The 23,951-nt window shown below is 39.5% G+C and overlaps 1 protein-coding gene across 3 annotated transcripts in view; it reads left to right on the forward strand.

Annotated features, from left to right (window-relative positions):
- LARGE1 (LARGE xylosyl- and glucuronyltransferase 1) overlaps positions 1-23,951 on the forward strand; it is a 300,884-nt gene that overhangs the window by 236,426 nt on the left and 40,507 nt on the right. For all 3 annotated transcript variants that reach the window (XR_012043802.1, XM_072870284.1, XM_072870273.1), the window contains 3 exons: positions 9,671-9,783; positions 11,308-11,433; positions 21,355-21,510. Coding sequence is in view for 2 of the 3 variants with exons in the window: in XM_072870284.1 (XP_072726385.1) it covers positions 9,671-9,783; positions 11,308-11,433; positions 21,355-21,510 (395 nt within the window). In the remaining variant the exon portion in view is untranslated. The remainder of the gene's footprint in view (positions 1-9,670; positions 9,784-11,307; positions 11,434-21,354; positions 21,511-23,951) is intronic.

Below are 23,951 nucleotides of genomic sequence, written 5' to 3' on the forward strand. Positions count from 1 at the left end.
TCCCTGTATTTCTCTTGTGAACCTCATCCTGTCTCTCTGTTACTAGAAGAGAAATGGTCATGGAGGAAGGATTGACCTGTAGCTGACCTTTGGGTGAAATCATTGCGTTAAAGTACATTGTGCTTCCTTTTTTAAAAAATGCTATGGTTAATTTTTAGGCCTGTTCATTCTGTGCTGCTGCTTTCCTTCCCCTAATCCATTTCTTAGAACGTTCTATTCCTCCTGAATCTCATCCAATCAATAAACTGCCCATTAAGAGGGGAAAAAAAAGGTTGTCTGGTTGCTTCTGAATGCAAAACCCCAAACCTCTTTGTCGTCCAACTATAAAGAAATACCTGAGAGGCTGATCAGCCCACGAGCCACATTTCCTCCACTATTGCTAGGGCATTGACTGAACACCAGACCAAGAAAAGCTGTGACTGGTTCTTACTGATTGTGCCCATCCCTACAATTAGCCTTGGGGACTACTGTTAATATTAGAAGCCAGCCAAAATAATTATCCCCTGTGCAGGGTGCATTTTTCCTCTTCACGTAGTCCAAAGTGGAAACCTTGTAAAATTGTTGACATTTCAGCCCCTGTTAAATATAATGCTTTTGAGAGGATCAGAACAAAAACAAAAAAAACCCACGTAATTTAAAGCAATGTTGCCTGTTACCTTTTACTTTTTGCTGCTTTCTGAGGAAGAAAAAAACATAGATAAACATCATGGATAAGGTCCAGATCTGATATAAATGCCTGACTCTTGAGGTAAATAGACCTAAGCTGATTTACAGGAGCTGAGGATCAAGAAACAGATTTTTTTATTTTAAAGGTGGGTGATTCTTTGGTGGAGAGTCCTAGATAGATTAGTTTTGGAAGATGTACTTGCTTTCATCCGGGCAAATATTCAGCAAATTCCAGCAAACCTCCTCAGTTTTTATCCATGGAAAGAAGCTTTGTGTGATCCCTTTTTCCAAACATGCCTGGACAGGGAGGTTCAATGACTGAACCTCCTGCACAGTAACCTGGTACAGTCTATACTATTCTGTGATTCCTGTTCAGGACAGCTAGCTCAGCCAAAGTCCAGTTACTCTGGCTTGACGTAGAGTTGTGACACTCACTCACACTTCTGTGTTTTGAGGCACTGACATGTAAAATCGTACACTCAGAAAGAATGAAGAGATGCATGAGAATCAGTCCAGGATGGATAATCAGAGGAACATAAGCTCCAGGTTTAATAAGGTTGTCAAAATACTTTGTGTGATCACTGAATGTATAAACAGGAATGTTTCAAGTACAGGTTATATATTTATTTTCTGTTGGGTGTAGGCTTTTTACTCCTGACATGCTGGATGTCTACACTGTCAGATAACTTAGTTCCCTAGTTCATTCTTCACTCTTGGCTCCCTGGTCATCCACAGGGCACAGAAATTAGTTGGTACCCTGTCTTTTGTCAAGAAAAAAAAAATACTGAGTGTAATTTGTTGATAGTTACTCCAGGAAATATTTCTGGAAGGTAGTATGGATAGGACTACACTCTGTTTGGCACCTCTTTACAGTCCTTCAACACTGCATCAGAAGACTTCACACTTTGTAGTATTCCCACATGCCCTGATGGCATTCTCCAGTGCACACAACATAGACCCTCAGTTCCATGCTAAAAACTCTCCAATCTAGAAAACTGTAATATGGTTCCTCTCATAATGTCGGACACTCAGAAATGCAAATGAAATAATTGTTATGTCTAAAAACTGAAGGAACACAAACTAGACCCTCAGAGGCAAGTACTATGTAGTATGAAATGTGGCCAGCCTGCTCAATAAAGAGCTAGACCCTGAATAGTGTGTGTACAACCACTCCATAGTCCTTGATCTGGGTGCTAGGGATCACTTCTTGGAGTGGATATATTTTAAAATGTAGATTTAGCTACTTGTCCAGGTCTAATCTCCACAGGTCAAAGATGAGTACTCATAAATTAACAAAGTTCAAAGAAAATACAGGAAAATTTACCATAAAGTTGGGAAAAATGGGTCCAGGAGCTTATCTAGGAGCAAGTCAAGGGATAGTTTGATCATAGCTTATTAGTATCTCCAGGAGAAAATAACATTTCTTAATAGAGGACTCGCCAATTTAGCAAAGGTTCAGCAAGATCAAATGACTGCAAGTTCAAAGACATGTTCGAATTAGAAATAAGGGAAGTATCCTTCATCAGGGTAATTATGCATTGGAATAACTTATCAAAGTTCATGATAGATTATCCATTATTGTAAATTTTTAAATCAAGACTGAATGTTTTTCTAGAAGTTATGCTCTAGTTAAAGCACAAATTGATTTTGAAAAATCCTGTGGCCTCTGTTATGCAAGAGCTAAAAATTATCCTTTTTGACTTTATCACTTAAATGTTTATCTAACCGGGACTTTGTTTTCCTCTCAGCTAAAGTCACCTAAGCACCCAGGCAAATGAAATCACAGATAACCTGCTGTGTAAGAACTTACTGCATTTTTAGTATTGAAGAGAGGAAAAGTTCTTGAAAACTTCGTAGAAATTTTCCACATTTCCCCCACGTCACTTTTCTTTTTAAGTCTCACATTTCAAAGTGCTTTATAATAAGATGTGTACCTGACCACCTTTTTGTTAGTGTCAACTTTTGGCACCTCCATCATGACTTCCAGACGTGTACAGAGATGCACACTGAGTAGCTGTTGGGTGATACTTGCGCATAGCAGTGATGTGAGACGCATTTTTGAGACAGCTCTCCTCTGCTCCATTTAGGTTGGTCTTTGCCATTGTGCTACAGCAGAAAGAAGCTGAAACCTCCCTCCTCTCTCCCTTTGCTGGTCTGAAGTTAGATGTGGTATTTGAGGTTTACAACTTCCAATTTTTTCTGAGCAAAAACTTTCCCAATCTTTTGAATTTCAAGAGAATTTAATGATTTGCCTCTTGTGGGTTTTTTTCCCCCTCTTGGAAGCCATCTCCCTATTTCGCCAACTGAGAAGTCCCTGGAGTATTTGCTTTCCACTGCCTTTAAAATGTAATCTCTGTACCCTCTATGCTCACAAGGGTCACGGAATGCAAAGGCTATAGGAAAACTGAGGAGCTTTTTAAAACCCATGTGAGGAGCTTCTTCACAGATGATTTTCATCTCCTACAACTCTTTGCACAGGATTCAGGAAACACAGGGATTCGAGAAAGGTTACTGTCCTTACTGTCTTCCTTGACACCCAAACCAAGTAGAGCAGCTGGGAAAAACTCTAGCTTCCCTTTCTGATTTTGCTAATATTTGTCTTTTTGCACGCCATGTTGTTTTCCATTATAGGATTTAGGAAAACTTTATCAGCAATTTGGGCAGGAAAGCATATGACTTTGCACTGCTTGGAATCTGTGTAAGAGAAGGCCAGTTCCTCCAGGTCTAGAGACGGTTTTTCTTTGCTGACCTCTGAGAGATCTGCAGAATTGTTACGTCTCTCCAGAAGACTCTGGAAGGTAGGAGGGGAGAGCATTACTTAGCAGGATGGTCTTTAAGTAGCAGAGGTTTTCCTCCATAGACTTCCTAAAAGTCTTATGGCTCATGACTCCTCTCCTGCAGACATCCAGACTCCTGAATCAAGGAAATTTTTCTGTAGCAGCCTTTGGGGCTTTAAGAAAGTTGGAGAAAAGCCATTAAAGAGAAGATAACAAAGCATATGTATCTTTTTTCACATTGCTCAGGAAGTATAGCATCTAAACAATAAAGAAACAAGTAGAAAACTAGGAAATTCTGAGCTACAGTCAGTAGCTCTATAAGAAGTTAGAATCATGCTCGAGTATATCCTTCATCTTAATTCTGCCTAAGGAGAAACAGCATACTTCAGAAGAGGAGAACAAAGAAAATAAAAGTATTCCATTTCATTAAATGGTCATCAGGAAGTGTAAACAAAATGTTTATAATGCTTCAAGAGGAACCAGGCTCCCGACAGAGTGACTGCACTGCATTTCAAAATGCACTCTATCACAGCTTCGCTTTCTATACATGTGCAGAGAAAACAAGGGCTATTGCATTCTGTCACCGTGCCCGGAGGGACACCCACTTTCCATTTCAAAACAGCTTCTCAGCCCTGTTCGGTTTTCTCAGAGAAAAGTTCAAATGTGGAGTCATCGTTTATTCTCAATTAACAGATTGTGCATCCCTGCAAGTTTTTATTAGGTTTTTTTAGATTGTGAAAGGCTTTTTTGGAGAAAAAGTCTGGTGCATGTTAGTTCATAGTTTAATAATGTATCAGAATACTCCAGAAATGTGTTAGAATGACAGTCCTTTTTGGTCATACTGTGTTAAAAGCTATAGACATAAGCTATGGTTTTATTATACTAATGATACGGCTAGTAAAATTATGAGCAGCAGTTAGATGGATGGTCTATAAATCAAGTGAAATAAATGCAGTGATTTTCATCCGCACAAAGACTTCAAATGAAGATTTAAAAATGTGTGCAGTGGCTTGTTGTGGAATTGCAGCTTTAATTCAATTTTTTAATCCCTAACAGCTATACACTTGTGTTTTCTGTTTTCTCTTGATACTATGAGTGCAGAGCAGAGGCTTCAGTCAGTGGTGTGGAGGTGTGGCCCAGTGGATTCCAAATGCAGTCCTTAGCAAAACTGGTCGTTTGGGCCCTGATCCAGAAATGGCATAGTCACATTCTTAGCATTCCACACTGTGACCACTTCTGTTGATTTCAGGTACAATGAATTGGAATTAAAAGAACATGCATAAGTATTTGCTAGAGTACTAAGCCGTCAACACTATCATGGCACTTCTCCTGGGATAGCACAGCTACAAGCCCCTTCCATAGTGCCTAAAATTGAACTCAACTTTTTGGTGCCAAATCTTTCACAAAACATGGTAGCTTACTGTTGTTTGTACTGCCTTAAATCTCAGGGTCAGTTATTTATTGCAGCAAATCTCCATAATGTCAGCCCTATTAACATTCTTTCTTACAGCATCTAAGACTCAGAATTTTGGTGTATGGTCTTTGGTATGCTGGTAAGGTATTGTAAAATCCCAGTAATTTTTTTAAAACTCAGTATTGCTTTATAATAGATTTTGAAGTGTGTCTCGCCTGTCTTTCTCAGATATTGTAATGATATCTACTTACTATCTGTCTAGATGGTTCACTGTTATAGGCTTAGTTTCAAGAAGAACTTTTAAAAATCTGACAAGGATAGGCTCTGAGATGCTGCTTGCATAATATGGTATTGCCTCAACAGTTGACAAAAGCATCCTGTTCCACCTGAAAGAAACAGGCAAGGTAGTGCGTACAGAAAATGATCTCTTAGTAGCTACATTTTTTCCCCCACAGCAAAGAGTATTTTTTCAGCTGCCTTAAAACAGCCATTGTAATAAATTGATTGAGTTTGAAAGCTTGTCCAGTTTCACTATAACTTCTGTAAGTGATTCTGTTCTATCTTAAAATGTTGTTTATTACTTCCAGCCCTACTATATATTCTACTCTCTGAATTTCAGGAAAAGCCATAATCTGTGTTCCTGAAGCAAGAGGTGGGGATGCTTGGTAGCGTTCCAGAGGAAACTGCTGATGTTTCTGCAAACTTTCAATTTACTATTCAGAAAAATGAAAATAAATATTTTGTCTTGGAGCAGATTAACGGAAAAAAAATCCAGACTATTTTGCTGAGATGGCTTGAAGCATCTACTGAAACCATTGCTTAGTCAAAACATTGGAAAGACAAAAAATAGGATTCTGAATGAATCAAAAAATGGAAAAGGACAAAAAATTCAAGTGACCCCCAGAGTTTTGTTAGACCCAGAATGAAACATTTATTTCCCTTTTCAGGTCTTGTAACCATTTTCAATAAGATTTTTCATTTGTATCAATTTTGAAGTGAAAAATACTATTTTAGAGTAAGTTGGGTTTTAAAATGCGCCCCAAAAAAAAAAAAAATCAGTATTTCCCAACTGAAACGTTTGAATCCAAATATGTTAATTCAGATTTTTTGCCCTGTTTTGTTCAATCTATTCACCAAATTCCCTTTTTTTTTTTGTTTTGCTTTTGGGGCTGGGATTTTTTGTGTGTGTCCTGAAATTACATTTTTGAGAAACTCCTTTCTTTGTTTGTTTGCTTTCTTGTTTGTTTGTTTGAGGAATTCAGAATCTGTCAGATTTTGGTAGTTCAAGCAAAGTCTCATCAAGCAGGGGAAGAAAATGCCATTCAAGTAAAAACTAGACCAGGACGTGTTCCACAGGTTTAGTAATAAAGCATTATTTTTCCAAGAGCTCTTTGAGATATTTGCATCTCTGTATATGCCTGAACTATTTCCTCAGGATAAGGAAAATAGGGTGTTCTGTGGTTGATCATAATTTGTTTAACACTCATGAGACATTTGGGTTGCCACTTCTCTCTTTGTGTTTATTTGCTGCCAAGCTTTCCCTTTGTTTTTCTCAGGTAGGTTAGGGCAGGAGAATGCTGCACTCATCAAAAGATGAGAAGTCCTACTGCCTGGGGCCATATGTTCATAAAATATTCCTTTGATTTTTTTTTTCCTCCCCCAGCACAGAAGCTGAGAGTAAGTCCCTTTTCCCCTTATGTTCAGCTGTATGTCATCTTGAATCTAGTCTGAGATTTCAGTCAATTTGACTCTGAGGGAAGGGGCTCCTGAGGCAAATATTTCCCTTTCCTTATTTCAGACACTTTGCCTGCAAACTAATTGCACAGATTGGAGTTAGTTCATTTGTTATGTTTGCTTTTGGTAACAGAACAATGTAGAAGTAAAACTGAAGTGCTCTGTTCTGAAGAAAAGGTAATTTTTCCTCTGCATGAACTATTTAAAAGTTCACAACACATAGGCTTTTGCTTTGTTTTTGCACTAAGTAACACTAGTTAGGTGAACAGTATTAAATTCTCCTCTTAGTAGAAATCTCTTATTCTCACTAATACTAATGAGTAAATATTTAAACTTGCTACAAATATTCTCCAGTAGTTATTTTTATGGCAACAGTAAATTAGAATTCCACAGTGTGAGAAGCCCTGAACAGAGGCTGTACAAAGGTGTTAAACCCAAGCCTGTAGGTGAATTAAAATAGAAATCACATTGAAATTAGACTTGACGATGGAACATTAAAAGCTTGTGAATATTTTCAATAGCCGTGATTGCATCATAATTTAATACATCCTTTCTCACATATATTCCAGTTTTTCCACCCCATCTGCCTCTTCTACTCTCAGCTGCTACCATGATAGCCCCTCAGGACAGCGTAATCTCTTTAGTGGCAATGCCATGATCTGCTGCTAGCATAAGAGTGGAAGACAAAAAAATTGGAGAATACTACACATATTAAAACATTTCCCCTTTTCCTCCTCAGACTGGAGGCTTAAAGAAATTAAGAGAAAATGTTTTATTGTCTATAAATTATAAATACTATTACATTAGAGTTAACTGAATCTTACAATTAGTCTTTATTTTTCTTAATAAAGAATCTCCTCAGTTGTATTTCACTATTGAAACAAAGCTGACAGTTCTTGCCAGCTGGAAAAAATCCACTGCCAGAGAGGAGCTTATGCCACCCAGTTTATTGCTGCAGCACAAGGAATCTGCTTCACATTGATCTAGAATTTCAGACAATGCACGATGTCTCTCTTAGAAGCTAATGCACGCACACTACACACTCCAAATAGGCTTCAGTTATGCCGAGAGAAGACAAACATACTGGCAGAAATATGTTGTAGCATGTTGTGACAATACGTCCCTTTCCAATCCAACAGCTGGAAGCAGAAAGGTTGACTGAAGATGAAAGGGGATCCCTCCAGTTCAGGTTCCAGCATCCTTGGGAACCAGATGGACTGAAATGGAAAACAGAACTGAAATAGGCCACAAAATTCACTGCCAGAAGACGTTTTCTTCTTATTCATGGCAGTGCCAGATTTTACTAGAAAGAAATTTGCCATGTCATAGAAAATGAAGATAGGAATGACCTGGAACCTCCTTTGTTCTATCCCAACCATTGCAGGATTGTTCCAGGTATATTTGCAAATCTTTGTGTAGCCTGGTTTTTAAAGACTCATGAAATAAAGCATTTTATCTGCCATTTTTAGGTTATTTCACCACAAAGTGTTTAGGATAATTTTTCTTAAGTATTCAGACTACATTTCGTTTCTTATTCTCATTACTTTTAGTTTTATCATCCTAGACTCCCTCGGGCAGCTTTTCCCAGTGCCTGCTTTTTGCCATTTCATATTCTTCTGTGTAGCTGTTATGTTTCTCTACAGTTGCCATGATTTTTTTTTTGGTAAGACCTCTTGTAATGTCACTTGCAGATATCGTTACTATTCTGTTCACTTCCCCCTTCCACTAATGAAGACGTGAAACAACACAGAACCTATCATTGCTCTTACTAGGCACTTCCTGTCAACCTGCTCAGCTGCTGTTTATTGGTACTCTTCCTTTATGGTCCTTCAGTTTGCATTTATTCCCTCTGACAGTGCTCTTATCTAAGTCTTTCCAAATTAATTTTTCAAGTAAAATTTTCTGAGACACTGTAGGAAAGGTTTTGCTGATGCTTCAATCCAGCTTCATTGCTTCTGCTGTTTTCCCTTCTACACTAGGGATTTTGTCCAGACAAAAAGCAACTGAGGAATAACAATTCATGTTGAGATATCTCTTTTCCCCCTTCAAGTGTAACTTTCTGATCTGAGGATCCTGCTCTATGAATACTTTCTGCCTTAATGGCGGGCATTCTCAAAGGCTAGGCTGTAACCAGCATTGATAATCTGTTACTCAGAAAAGTTTCAGGAACTGCAATCAGATGTGTCAGGTGATTAACTTCCTACTAGGTGGAGGAAGGGCTGCAATTTCATCTTATGCAGTACATGTATTGCATCCTGTGCGGTAAGTATCAAGGGCCAGATTTCATCCCACACACACTGAGTAAAATGTTTTATATGAGTGACAACATTCTCTTTGTCTCAGGATAATCTTGATTTCAGGCCAGATAGAAATTAATTTAAACAGTGGGATTTTGGAAGAAGTAGATCTCTGTTCAGTGTGAAGATGGCAGAAATGGAGTCATATGAGATAAATCAGGATTGTCACTACCCTTTCCCTAGTAGACAGTGACTTCACAGAATATCCTCTTGGAGCCTGTAGCTTTTCAGAATAGGGAGTGGGGAGGGTCACTTCTGAGTGTTAACAGGTTCCTTCTTTATTTCTTGTAGGATATTGTCTAATTCTCTTTGGAATGATAATGACCTTTGGATTTAATCTCTGTCATGTGAATCATCTGTATTGGTTCATTTTGTAAGGAATAATCCCAGTGCTAATCATGTCATAATGAAATCAAGCTTTATCAGTTAAGGAGACAACTAGAAATACAACATCCTTCTCTTCTTCCCAGTTTCACTCCTCTTTGGCTACTTTAGCCTTCTTTCAAGCCTGTATAACCAAGCATTCGTCTGTATGCCATCTCTCCATTTCTTCTGTGCAGCCTCAGCGGTTCAGGAAAACTTTCTCTTAGTGGTATTTTGAAACCTGAAGCTTTTTTTAGTCAACCTCCTGTGTTAGCACCGGGTAAGGACAGCTGTTTCCACTGACAGATTGCAGTTCATGTCCTTGTTTTAACTGCTGAGTCAGCACATAGACAGGATGGGCATTGACAGGCATGTGACATCATGGCTTCTCTTGTTCTCTGCACTGTGTTTTCCTTCAGGGGTTATCTTGCTGCTTCTCGATAAGTTACGGAAGATGAAATGGGAGCAGATGTGGAGACTCACGGCAGAGCGGGAGTTAATGAGCATGCTGTCCACTTCACTGGCTGACCAGGTGAGTAGGATGTTGCAAACGAGTAGTACAACCACTACTCCATGGATTGAGGAAGATAAGAAAGGGAAAGGGGACGAGATGTGGGAACAGCGGGGGAAAGATATTGTGCCTGTAGTCACCATTTGTTGAATCGTTCTGGGGAAAATGTGGAAGAGAGGAATGGAGATTTACTCATGAAGTTTCTCTTACTACACTGACATTTTTACCTCCTCTGCACAGATGATTAATAAGATAGACAAATGGGGTTTTCAAGCTTTAATTTTCTGTCCTCTTTTCTTTAACATAAAACTCTCCAGACACTAGAAGTCCAAATATACTATGTCTTTTCCTACTGGTTATTGTCTAAGCAGACTTTAGTTTTAAGAGTCTCCAGATATTTCTTTACTGTTTCTGGCAGATGAGTCCCAGCAGTCTTTTAATGTACTCCTTGCCACAACACCCCTGTGAAGACAAAAGTGCTGCTGTTTCCCTGCCACAGATGGGAAACTGAGGCCAAGAGAAGAAATAGTGTGCCTATACACAGAAATGCATATTTACTCTCTTTGTGCTTCCTGCCAGCTCTCAGTTTTAAATCCAGAAACCCTGTTAATGTGGTACTGGACCTGAACCAGTAAGTCTTGCTCAACAGCTTGAGGGTATTAATTCAATACAGCATAGTATTTAGATATTTCTGCTGCTTCTGAGCTACATCTGGCTTATGACCAGTCACCACTAAGGAAGCATGCTGATTACGGTGCACATAGAGATGTGCACTTGTGTACAGTATCCTTGCAGGTTGATCCAAAAGCTACTGAAGTTCATTAAAATGATTCTTGCAACTTCACTGTGTTTTCAATCAGGTCCTAAGTTGCTAATACCTGCATGGGGCAGGATTTTGCAGGGCAGACCAAGGTTGCTTGTGTCTTGCCCTAATACCTTAACCACAAGACTGTCCTTGTAACTTCTCCAACTGGTTGGCTGCATAGAGGCAGAACACGTTCTGTCTCTCATGGTGTAGGCTGTTCTGCAGATCTGTCCTACATGCCCTTTCCATGAAATACCTAGAATACTTGTTGCAACAATAAAGTGCTAGCTAAAATCCCACATAGTAATTCACCTTGAATCAGCACAACTGCCAGGATCACTTTCATCTCCTTTATTCAAAAGTGATGCAGTACTTACTAAGAGCAGGCAGTTTGTCATTTACTACATATTACTATCCCTGGTGAACAGAAGAGGAACCACATCTCTTGCCAGCAGTACAAGATACATGTTTTGAAAACTTTGCTGGAGTCCGTTAGCTCTGTGTGTCAAGAGAGCCTGTTCCTCTTCTTCAGATCTACATGTCACCCCTTAGATTGATAGCACCCTCTACAGAAACAGAATTAAGAAGCAAGGTTTGCAGAGTTCAGTTCGCATAACCCCATGAGGGCATTTGCATTTCTCCCCATGAGGGGGAGAAGGACAGTCAGCTCAGGGAGGGGTTGAGATTACCTTACTGTAGAAACAACGTACCCAACTGTTTCTCTGGTTTTTGTCTGCTAGGATATCTTCAATGCAGTCATCAAACAAAACCCCTTCCTTGTCTACCAGCTCCCATGTTTCTGGAATGTGCAGCTGTCTGATCACACCCGTTCCGAGCAGTGCTACAGAGATGTGTCTGACCTGAAGGTATGTTTTACAGGAGGTTGGATGGGTAGTATCCTTTGCGACAGAGAATACAGAACTCTGCTGTGACAGAAGGATGAAGTCCCTTAAGTAGGGGGGAAACTAGCACATACAGTTTATGAAGACACCCAAGCAGGGGAAGCAAATGTGACTTTGGCTTTATGCATTTTAACTGCTAGAAAAGTCAAAGATGGGTGCTGCTTTGGGGTTTGGCAAGGTGTTAGAGAAGTGCTTCACCTTCTTACATTCTGTACCTGTCACCTATGCCACTGCACATTACTGCTGAGTTCCTGTTGCTGTCCCAGTTCTTAGCTCTTCCTAGCCAAAGAATACAAAACTTTTTTTTTTGTACTGGACAAGTTTGAGACTCTTTAGTCGATATCATTTAATGGAGTGAAATTCACAAAGAGAATTGGTCGGACGCTAGCTAGAAATCCATTAGCTGAAATTTAAAGACCTTGCACACTTCATAGTTAGCCTTTGTGTACACTTAACCCAGCCACACTGCCACTCATTTTTCCAGGATTTGCCCTGGAAAAAAAGGTTGAGTAGAAACCTATTAATTTAATAAAATGAAGCTACAGTATCAGTTTAATACCACATTTTTCACTATTGCCAAGTAGATTATAAAAGCAGGATGGATTTGAACAGATACGGGTACATTAACATCAGTTGTGTTGTGGTCATTTTGAAAGGCCAGACTCAAATGTAGCACGCAGAGAGTTCAGAATTGAAGCTGATTGAGATTCTACTAGGTGTAGAATAAGACTGGCTGGCTAAACAGCAGTAGATTCCATCAGAGCAGACTAGTGGCATCAGAACACAGTAAATATTAGGTAGGTTTTGGCTATTCATTTTAAGGATCACTAAGGCTATTCACTTAAGGTTCATATACTTAATTTATGTTTGAGAATGCTTTAGTAAATGAGGTTAAAAAAAAAAAAAGAACCATAGAAGAGGTTGCAAGGGACCTCTGCAGACCATCCAAACCCCACTCAAAGTAGGACCAACTTAACCTGATCTAAGTAAACCTTACACACACTTGAAAGGTTTCAGCGCCTTGTGCAGTTCAATGTCAAGTCTCCAAAGACTGAAATTCCACAACCTCCCTGGCCCCCTGTTCCAGAGTTTGACCACCCTCATGGTGCAATATATTTCCTAAATCTAACCAAATTTTCCCTTGTAACAATTTGTAGAGTAACAGCAGGAGTGTTTGGTATGAACACCAGGTACTTGATGAATATAGAAAATCAATCACCCTCGACACACTGATTTCAAAAGCTGCACTTCCCAAAAGACAGAAGATGTACTACATGGGTTAACTGACCTGCCAAAGCTGGCCAGTATCTCTTGAATTTCATACATAATGTATTCACAACCAACTATTCAGGTGTGGTCCATGGAAGACAGCTTTTAAAGTTAGATCAGTATACTGATCAGTACACTGATCACTAAATGTTTTGTGATAGATGTTTGTAGGGCAGGATCAACGCAGGGACTTAAAAGCATCATTGTTTTATGCCTTGTAACAAAGTGCTGGTAGAGATTTTAGTTCTGTGCTCATGTTGAGAATCATGTATGACACCAGTTGCAAGGCCTGAAACAAAAGGAGAGATGTAGTAGCAGAGAAAATGTTTTCTAGAAGATGAATTTTAGAAAAATGCACCTCCTACCTGGGAGATATCACAGTATTTTTCTGTGAATTAGAGGCTGACATTAATTCATATAATCTGCTGAGACAGTCAGATTGGATTCAGCACAAAGTTAAGACACATACATTTACGTGAGAAGAAGATATTGAAGCTAATAACTGATGGTCTAGGGCTTGGTTCAGTTGCCTAAACACAGTTTGAGTCACCATAGATACTCTCAGATATCCGTATGGGACTGGTAGATACAACACAGACCTAAAGGAGACAATACCCTTTTGGCAAGGCAACTGATGGGCAGGCAGGATAACCCTAAGGTGCTTTCAGTGTTGCTGTACATCTGTATTTAGGCAGCTGAACTGTGAGCAGTTTTGGAGACTGGTTAAGCTCACCTCAGAGTAGACATCTGACGACTAATCAGGCAAATCACTCTTTAGGCTCCAATGACTGTATTGACTAATCTGCTCCAGGTGTGGGACATCTAGCTCATGTAACACCTACAAGTAAGCATTTAGTAGAATTATCTTAAAAATAAATTGAATCCTTTCTTCATTGTTGATTAACAAATTTATGTTTACAAGTAGAACTTAGGCTTGATTGTTTATTACCATATATTGTATCACGCTGTCAGTTCCATTACAGCATAGGCAATGAAGTCTAATATGCGTAATATCCTCCACTAGCTTTCTGGTCTGAGATATTTAACTCAACAAGGGATGCAGACACATAAGCAATTTCTTCTGCTGAACTGGACTTATTCACACTGCTAAAATTATATCCCCTAAATGCAGAATTGGAGCTGAAATTCTTTGCTTTGAAAGAGAGACCAGAGCCTTATCTAGTGCACATAAGCCCCCTGGTTTCAATAAAGCTCTTCCAATATTCAGCAGTTAAAGAACTGGTCCTCAGGCAGCACTGTTTAAAATTCTTCATACAATTAAAAAAAAGGCATAAACCAATTAAAGTTGTGAATTTGCATTATGAAAATTAGCAAAATTCTGGTTCTGAAAAGGAACAGGCTGGTTTGGTATGTGGTCCTCTCAAAAAAGCAACAAATGTTCTTAGCCCAAGTTAGAAAATATACTGTTAAAATCACCAAAGTTAGTCAGTTCCATGGCATTTAATATAAATGGTATGACACAACATATTTGGCATATCCTGTATTTCATGGTAAGACTATAATAAGAAATGAGGTAAAAGAAACCACCAGGGTAAGAGAGGGAGACAGATAGTGAAGTTTGTACTGGAGGATTAAGAAGGATAGCATAGGAAAGAAGGAAATGCAGGGAGAGGTTTAAATTCCAAGGTAAAGCTGGCCTAGTCAAGTATTCCTCAGTCAAATCAGACTGCACTTCTCATGTCAGACTGAAAAGGCACTGATTTAATTCCATCTGGCCTCAAAGTCCATGGGACTTGAGGATTTGTCATCTCTTATACACAACATTGTGTCAAATAAACTTAGACCCACAGGGCTGGCTGCTGTTCAGGGGGGCAGGGGTGTGTGTGTGTGTATGTGTGTGTATATATATATATATACACACACACACACACTTCTTTGCTGCTTTGTTCACATTTATGCAAACATAGGATGACTGGCATACTTTTTGCAGGACTGTGGAGCACTTGAATATTTCATATTGCCTGGAGAGGATTCTAGTAACTTTTTTCTCTTTATAGTTCTCATTAAGTTGCATCTCTATCCATTTTATTGATTTTTTTTTTTTTTGGTACTGTCTTATGTTAGAGAAGGTCAGATGTTTGACTACTGCTGAACTCTACTTCCTTGCTGCAGCTGAGCAGCATATACAAATTTGGAAGGACTTGCATATGGTGATCTTTCAGAAAAGGCGTCAGAAGAACAGAAATATTTATAATCAAGTTCTGCATTGTTAGTGACCACTAATTTTATATCCATCTAAAGCAACATCAATGTAAGACTACTTTATTATTTTTATTCATCTAAATGCTTACTTACTTCCTGTGTCATACTATATAGTGCTAGAGGCCACACTGTACACAACTAGACTGAAGTCTGTGGGCTTTGTTCTGCTGTCCATGGCATATGGAACCAAAACTTATGTAAACAAATTACACTTACAGAAATCTTCCTTTCCCCGCCCCGAGGGCACCTGTATTAAGGATACTTTGCATCAGTCAAGAATGTCTTGAAATGAACAATTTTAATGGAAAACAAACAGTGGGCTAAGAGGAAGCAGACGCCCTTTAATTCTTTTTGCCAAGTGAGCCAACTGCAGTCTCTAAAGGCCAGAGGTGTTTATTTTTGCATGGCATTTGTTACTCCTTGGAGAAACACTCAGGAGTTGTTATTGAAGACTCACCAAAAGATGTGGAAGTGCTAATAGTCATTCTGTGCAGGCATCCGCTATCTTGCTTATCTCAGCTTCGCACATGGTCCCCAGTAGCGCACAATGTCAGTGGACAATCATGTATGCTATAGGACCATGCCTTGCTGGGCTTCAAAGCCTGTGGGGATCTGCCTGGAACTGAGGTTCATTTATGCATTACTTTTGCTGGGTTGGGCCTGTGTTTGCTTTCCTTTTTGGTTAATAGTTTGTTCCTGTCTGTAAGGAAATCTCAATTACTATGATTTGGCACAAACCAAATGGCAAGAAAAATCCTATGAAAGAAGGTAATGAATTGTGATGCCTCTGACAATGAATCATGACCTCATTGAATGAGTCAGTCATGAAGAGAAGTCTGGTTGTCAAGGATACAGATGCTACTTACACACAGAGAATCTGGTAATTCACAATCACAAAAATCAGATGCTGGACTCTTCAATGGGAATGTATCAAATTATTAGAATTTATTCCCCTACCTCAAAATAGGAAAATGCTTTAAAACCTGTTGATGGCTTTCCAAACTGGTTTTGAACACAGCTCATACTGAATTAGCAGATAGATAAATAATTAATCTCATAAATTCCTCATTCTGAAATTGTGTTACATGATTCATTGTGTCCTCCCTGGGAATGTCCTCCACACCAGGACGACTTTATGAGATTGCTTACAAAAGTTTAAACAGCTTGTCCATAACCCAGATACATCATTTCGGATCTGCCTTGAACATGACCTATTGCACCTCTTTCTGTCCCAGTCCCTGAGCTACCCCATGCTGTCCAAGCACCTCAGCACTGATCTGCAGCAGTTCTGGCATTTTGCCACCTTGCACCTTTTAATGCCAACCAAGGAAGAGCTACACTGAGAGGAGTAAGGGCTCAAGAGGGTTAAACATACCCCTCCCTTGAATGAACATCGGAGACAGTAAGGTGCTTCTACTCTGCCAAAAAGGGAGCACTGGTTTTAGGGGTGTTTTTGCAGGCAGGAGGCCTCTCGTTAAACATTGGTACAGGACTTGAAGGGAGAGCTGCAAATCCTTTTGAGGAAATATTGAGAACTTTGAGAAGTGCAAGACAGGGACAAGTCTGTCAGCTTACTGCCATACAGCATAGGCAGTAAGGTGGGGAGTAATCTCTGGGACCATGGGCACCAAATCAGGCAGGGCAGGGATTTGAATCCCACATCCAAAAGCAGTGCCTGGACCTCTGGGTTGCTGGCTACTCCAACGTGAGTCTCTTCCACTTATGTAGTTCAGAAATATCACTCTGAAACCTCCCTGATGGCATTTTTGTGAAGTATATGATCCTTTCTGAGGAAATTGGTTCTTTTATTAAACCATTCATTTCTGATAAAAAGCAATTTAGAAATTAAGTTTCCAGACTTCTCTAGGTATAAGTTACACGTGGTGCTTGTTTGCAGAGTGACTTAGGGCATATTTAAACTTTTCAATAATATATGTCTCAAAAAAAGCCTATGAGATGGCATTAAAGTGGCATATATAGGTGGCTTTACTGTGCAGATTTGCTGAATGTTTAACTCCTGTTGACTTCAGTGGGAACTGTCTGGTTGCCTAAACAAGGAGTCTAGTTTTTAAGCAGGAAAGCTCCCCATCTACAAAATACCACTTTTATTTATTTACCTAAATTGTGACGTGCTCATGGGCTTAATTAAAAATATCTGTTCAGTGCTTTGCAAAATTAAACTTCTTTAGGCTTAAATTTAAGCTTAATTTATTCTTACTTTGTACCCGTTCAGCCTGGAAAGTAGGTATGTAGGTATACAGGATATCCTGTATTCTCTGATTTCGTAAGGGCTGAAGCAGAGTGAGAAAGTGTTTTACCCAAAGTGTCTTTGGGTAAAAAATGGAAGAGATTGTCGTTAAGGAAACATTTGGCCAAGTACTTCTTTTGGAGAGAGAAAGTGCTTCAGGGGAAAAATGGATGAAGTTACCTATAGAAATAATGTTGTGTTGAAGCTTATCGTTTAGTGGTTTGAACATCAGATTTGAAATATTTAATCTCCCCAGGGAGGACAATGCAGCTGGTAACCTAAGGAGGTTTGCTGGGATTTTTGTTTTCAGTGTATTTCCATGCAGATAGCTGACCTTAGAGTCCTCTCCTACACTCAGCCAGCATATAACATCCTCTGTTACCTTCCATCTCAGATCCCGTTGCCAGTCTACGAGGCTCCAACTGTGTCATCATCTGAATGCTTTGGGTCAGAACCTGGTGAATAAATGGGAACTATTGGTGCAGTTAGTCTGTTTCACTAGGTCACAAGTGTATGGAAGTATTCCAGGAGGCTGGCTGAGCATAATCAGTGAGTGGTAACAGTTGCTGATTAACTAGGATGGTATCAACAGAAATGTAGATAGTACCAAGTTGCTTAATGATGACTAACCGAGTGTTAAATAGCTGTGGAATTTTAAGTTCTGATCTTTCAGTACTTAAATTGCTAAATGAAGATTAAGGAGCATATTTTTCTTAGTTCTCAGGAGGCCTTGATCTAGAGTGGGAAGGATCCGTGGGGCAGCCTGAAGGGTAGCACTGTTCCTGAGGTGTCCACCCAGATAATGGCACTGGAATTTTATATGTTCTAGCTGTTGTTTCCTCTGTAAGCCAACAGAGCTTTGGAAGAGCTTAGAAACTAGGAGGGAAAATAGAAGAAGAAATAAACACAGTATTATGGTGCTATTCAGTCTTGGAAAGGGGATGTTGTGGTAATGAGATTTTTAGTTTCTAGATTCACTTTCTCTTTTTAATGTTGAGATAACACTTGCTCAGTTTGCAAATAAAGTGGATTCTAAGTTTGACTTTTTTTTCCTTCTGATTTCCCTGTAGTCTCTTTCCAACTGATTTTTTTTTTTCTCCAATCAATTCACTGTTGCCCACAATAAAGTTTTTAATGTAATGGCCATAACTTTGCCTGTGCAGCCCATTGTCTTCATTGTGTACCTCACTGATGCCCGTGACAGGCTATGCAAGGATGTCTTGGCCTGCTGTAACTGATGGTGCAATAGACCAAATCAGACAGCTACAGTCAGAACTGAAGGTGAATTTGTGAGCTGACAGCAAAAAAAGAATATGGTCTTTGGATGTAGTGTTATTATGTCAATGGTTAGGACTCTTGTTGCTTTTTGAAACCTCCTGTTCTTCGTTATGCTTTCCTATATCACATAATATTTATCTAATCATGTTACATTTGAAAAGCAGCCTACTTTTTAGCTAGACCTGTTTTGTGGTTTTCCTACCTCAGGTCATCCAGATGGTTGCATAGTTCCTTGATGTTCTTTAGCTGCATTGGCATGTGCTGTCTTTCTTGATTAAAAAATCAGCTTTTCTGGATAGTCATCAGCTCCATTCAGCTTTCTTCAGTTCACTCCAGGCTCCCTTGACATCTGTACACATGCAGCATCCTGACACGTTTCAAATCTGATCAGATCTGAACCACCAGCTAGCCCCTTGACATTTACCAGCTTTTACACACACAACAGATTTTGAAGCACAGCAGCAAAGAGCCTCTACACTGACAACTGCAGTTGTCTGGCTTTGACATCATCCCACACACAACTGGGTAGAGGCATCAGCGCCAATACTTGGCTGTGATGTGACATAGTGTTATGTTGATGGGAAGTTCCTGCAGCACCAGGGAGCCTGTCCCGTAACAGTTACTGAGTTTATCATCATTAGCCATTTCTGTGCTCATGGTCCCCAGGGTGAGTGGTCAGAGTGCTCAGGAGGGGGATAGGATGCTCATGAAGACATCCAAAAGGAAACTCAGATGAAGTGTAGGAGTAGTAGGGAGAACACACAGAAGATTTTTCTTAGCCAGTGTTTTTTGTCCCATTTGCCAGCTTCTCAGCTTTCTTTGATCCACTCTTGAATAAGTGCAAGCTACCAGCAGACAGTTTCCATTCTATGCCTCCTTGTAAAAATGCATACTAGTACCCTGTAAAACTGTTAAGAAGCCCTTTAGGTTCCTTCTGCCCTATGCTTCTGTTACGTGTGCCTGTTTCCCTGAGGTAGGATTCCGTTGTTGAGGGGTTTTTGCATGCATTTAATGCCTTTTGCTGCAGTTAAATGCAATGGATGAAATATGTCAAGTTCTTTTCAAAGAAAGGAGATTTTGAAGATCCATTTTTCAGTGGAGGAACTCTGTCGTCTTAAGTTTATGTCCTAACCTACCTAAAGCTCCTTTTGTCTCTATGGTGTTCTGTATTTTCAGCACATGTTGCAGCAACATGTTATTGCACAGTTAAGCTACACTACCGAACTTATGGACAAATGTAAAACCAGCAAAGAATGTAGCATTACCTGGGAAAAATATCTACACCAAGTATTTTTGTCCAAATAATTTCCCAGATTTATACAGTGTATAGATGCATCATGATCTTGATTTAAAGTGTTCCTATAACTGGAAAAAGTGATTTGCCAGTTTCTGAAATGACCTTTTTCCCTACAGTTGCTTTTCTGTAACAGCACGTACGGTTTTCTGAAATCCTAGTAGCCTCAGCAGTGAAATCCCAGGAAGGAATAAAGCTTTCCCTATCAGGAGATATTTTCATTGGTGTTCGGTATGTAGAAGAGAGTGCCATAGCTTTTATGGCAGTATAAATACGCAGTGGAGAGACTATGTTGTTTGCTCAAGTTAGTACAGGAAGAATTCAAGCTACGTCCTGCTCTTTCCTCCTCCAGTCCACTCATTCGGCAAGATAGTGTGATTTCAGAGGGCATGTTCCTGTGGAGTTGTGTTGCTGACACTAAGGGAACTGCGTTCATCTGCTCTGGGCTGCTTCTGTTTGATGTGCTGTGCTTCAGCTCTGTGCATTCCCTCCCACAAATGCAATGTTCAGAGCAAAGCTTACCACGCGACCAGCTCGGCAGCTGGCATTGCAGCTCTGTGGCTGTGTGTGAGTGACACAGAGCCTTCACGCAATTAACTTAATGGATTCAGAGAACCTTCAGAACTCCTAGCTTAGAAAGATTCCCAAGGGAGAATTTTTTTAATCTCTTCAGAAGCCACAGGAATAAAACTGAATACAAAGCATTTGGTGTTTTTTTTTTCCTTATGCCTAAAATATAGCCTCTATAAAGTGAAATCATTCCTGCAAGCCACTTTTGGCTCCCTCTTAGTTTTTCCTTAGGGCCCCATTCTCATTCACACTGGCAGCAGTGCAAAGTTGCCTTGATGTAAATGAGAATCAGGTCCTTTATATCAGCATTAGAGTTAAATCTAGGCCAGTGTGAGAGTCATCTCCCATTAGCAGAGGCTAAATACCTGCTAGAAATTGGAATTCAAAGGGTGAAGCATTGTACTGCATCACTGTGTTGTGTAACGCAACTGAGATCAGTCTTGTTTAAATGTAGCAATGGCGAAAAGGAAGTCAGATTAAATTCAGTCCTTTTTGAAGGGTGTAAATGGGTATAGGAATTAATTTTAAGCTTTTTCTTCTCAATACCTAACCAGAGAAGAGTATCTGGCCTGAAACAGTGAATCAATTTCATTAGCTGAAACAGTCATGTGGAAATCTGAGATTAATGTTTAATACCTACATTCCTGTGGCCTGCGTCCTGCCACGTTCTTGAACAGAGTCCATAACCTGTCAGGTCTGGGATTAGAGTTGTGGCAGCATTTATGAGGTGCTGCATCACAAACTAGAGCAGCACACCAACTCAAACGTGCAGGTTATCCTATGGAGGAGTTTCAAAGCACATCACCTGTACGTAGAGTATGCAGTTACTTGTGAAAGACGTGGCAAAGCCTTTCTGATAAAAAGACAGAAGGAAGTCTGTGTAGTTTGGGGGTTGGTTTTTTTGTTTTTAAGAGGGCAGTGAACTGAATACACATAAAAACAGCAGATAAAGCAAATCTGTATTCTAACAGCAGGATGTGTTTTCTCTTTTTTTCCCTCTGAGGTGATTCACTGGAACTCACCAAAGAAGCTGCGAGTGAAAAACAAGCATGTGGAGTTTTTCCGCAACCTGTACCTGACATTCCTGGAATATGATGGGAATTTGCTGAGACGGGAACTCTTTGGCTGCCCCAGTGAGGCAGACGTTAACAGTGAAAATGTAAGTGGGATGGCTAGGGCTTGAAGATTTAAAGGGTGTTTCATACAAGGCACAGGCTATGTGAAGACTTGGAGCATTGGTGGTGTGGGTAGTGCAGTGCAGAGGGACTCAGGAGAATTGAGGTCAGTGCTCAGATTCCAAGAGTGACGCTGTGCAAATCATTTAATCTCTCTGTGCCTCAGTTCCTTGCCTGTAAAACTGTCGTATTAATCCTGCCTTTCCCCTGTTTTTTGTTGCTTTTTTTTGGATGCCTTGCCTTTTAAAAATCCCCAACAAGGTAAGATCACAAACTGAAAATGAGGATTTGGGCTTTTAATTCCATTAGGCAATTTTGCAAATCTCACCCTTTAGACCTAAAACTTTCCAAGGGAAGGGCTTGTTTCTTTCTGTGTGTTTGTTCAGCGTACAATGATGTCAATTTTGGCTAGTAGATACTAATGCACAAATAATGAAGAAGAAATGACAATATCAAGACTGCTGGATTTAGGTCTATGAGTTTTTGGCATGCTGCAAACTACAGAATTAGTTAATACTTGAAGGTACACATAGGCTGTGAGACCCTAGGTTTTTTCTGCACTGCCCCTAACCAAGCACAGCAGCATTTATGTGTGTCTGCGTAAAATTTGCAATCAGAACCTTTCAGATGAAACAAATCCTTTGAAAATGGTTGAAATCAAGGAAGTTTACATACAGATTTTCTTATGTGTGTGTATGCATGCCTTAGTACATATAATTCCAATGTAGAAAACTGTTAACTGAAACGTTCATACACAGATGTATATGAACTCCTTGTGTATAATATGGTCTCTGGAGATTTCTAGACCAAGTACCAATTTTCGCTACGTAGTCTGAAAGGAAATAAAAAGGAACCTGTAACATTTTATGTTATCTTAAAGAAAAAACTATTTCTAAAATACAACATTCTCTATATAAAAATCAACAAAGCAAAGCCAGTATCGTGTACACATTAGCAGTTAAGAGGTAATTGACAATCAATAGCATCATTGAGGCTTGTAGTGTTTCCATTTAGTCTGTGGATAAAATGACCACAGGAGATGCCATTCCCAATTTTTTAACTATAGCACTCAGAGATTGGATAGATATATTTTAGCCCAAGGCATGGCTTCCCAGATACTTATTTGACCATCGCACTGTCTTCTGAAAGGAGTGGGGAACGATGAGAAACTGGAGATAATCATTAACTGGGAGAGACTGAAGCAGGTATGAGAGAGAGAGAAAGCAAGCACACAGTGAGAGCAAAAGCACATGGAGAAAGAAAATCCTCCACAAGAGTGAGAGGCTTTTAGACAATCAAGTGAACTGAATGTGATAAAAGACCACTAAAAGTCTGACGGTCAGAGACATCAAGATACAATAGACAGAGTAGAGAGTAGGATAGGAAGAGAAAAGGGGAGTGAGACATTAAAAAAAAAAAGACAAGAGAACAAAACACACCTTCATCACACTTTAAGAATGCAGGTTAAAATTATACTGAATTTGCAATATGTTGTGTGGGTTCGAAGAGCATGAATGCAGTCACAGACTTGTTGCTATATTTTCCAGAGCTCTGTAAATCCTTAATAAACAGATTTATTCCAGACAAATTGCTGGGGAGCAGTGCACAGTGAATGCAAGTTCTAGCTGCTGAAAATGGCAGTCCTGAAAGTTTAAAATGGCTCATTTTACTGAACTGGTATCTAGTTGACAGACACTGGAAATGACTAACTGTTCAAGCCTGTTTCTTATTCAAGAGAAGTAGAATGCAATATGGTATATGGTATGGCTTGTGTCTGAAAAAGAAATGTAGCTCATTCTTCCATTTATAAATAAAAAAAAAAAAAGATATACTGGAAAAGAATGAGCTAGACATACAAAAATACATGAGTCCTAATTTGCCAAGAGACACCAAAAAGTTAACAGCCTTCTATCAAAATAATCAGATATAGAAAAAAATCTAACTTCAGATAGCTTAAGAGTAGTCACTTAGGAAACATTGGTTTTTGTTAGTTACCTTTGATGTAAGCTCCCCTCTAAATTTGACTATGTCCATTTTATTGTAGAATACAATAAGCAAGTTTCAGCTTTGAAGTTATGAGACCCTAAGAAAAGATTATTGTGAAAACCACTCTTTCTCTCACTCTGTCTGCTGTAGCACATACAGTATCACAGGTGTCCTATTAAAATACAGTACACTCCCATGATATATTGCAGGATAATCTTCAGAAGTGGAGCATCTTGTAAGGTGAGCAGGGAACCACTGTTTGTCATTCCTCCCAGTACAAGAACTAGGCAGCATGAAGTGGAAATAGCAATTAGCAGGTTCAAAACAAAGATAGACGTTTCACCCAGATGTAATGAAGCTTTGAGCAGGAGGTAATGTTGCTAAAAATATACATATGCTCAAAAGTGACTCTTCATGGAAAGAAAATCGATCAGGAGCT

This window comes from Ciconia boyciana, chromosome 1 (genome assembly GCF_034638445.1).
Source record: "Ciconia boyciana chromosome 1, ASM3463844v1, whole genome shotgun sequence".
In the NCBI taxonomy this organism is placed as follows: Eukaryota; Metazoa; Chordata; class Aves; order Ciconiiformes; family Ciconiidae; genus Ciconia; species Ciconia boyciana.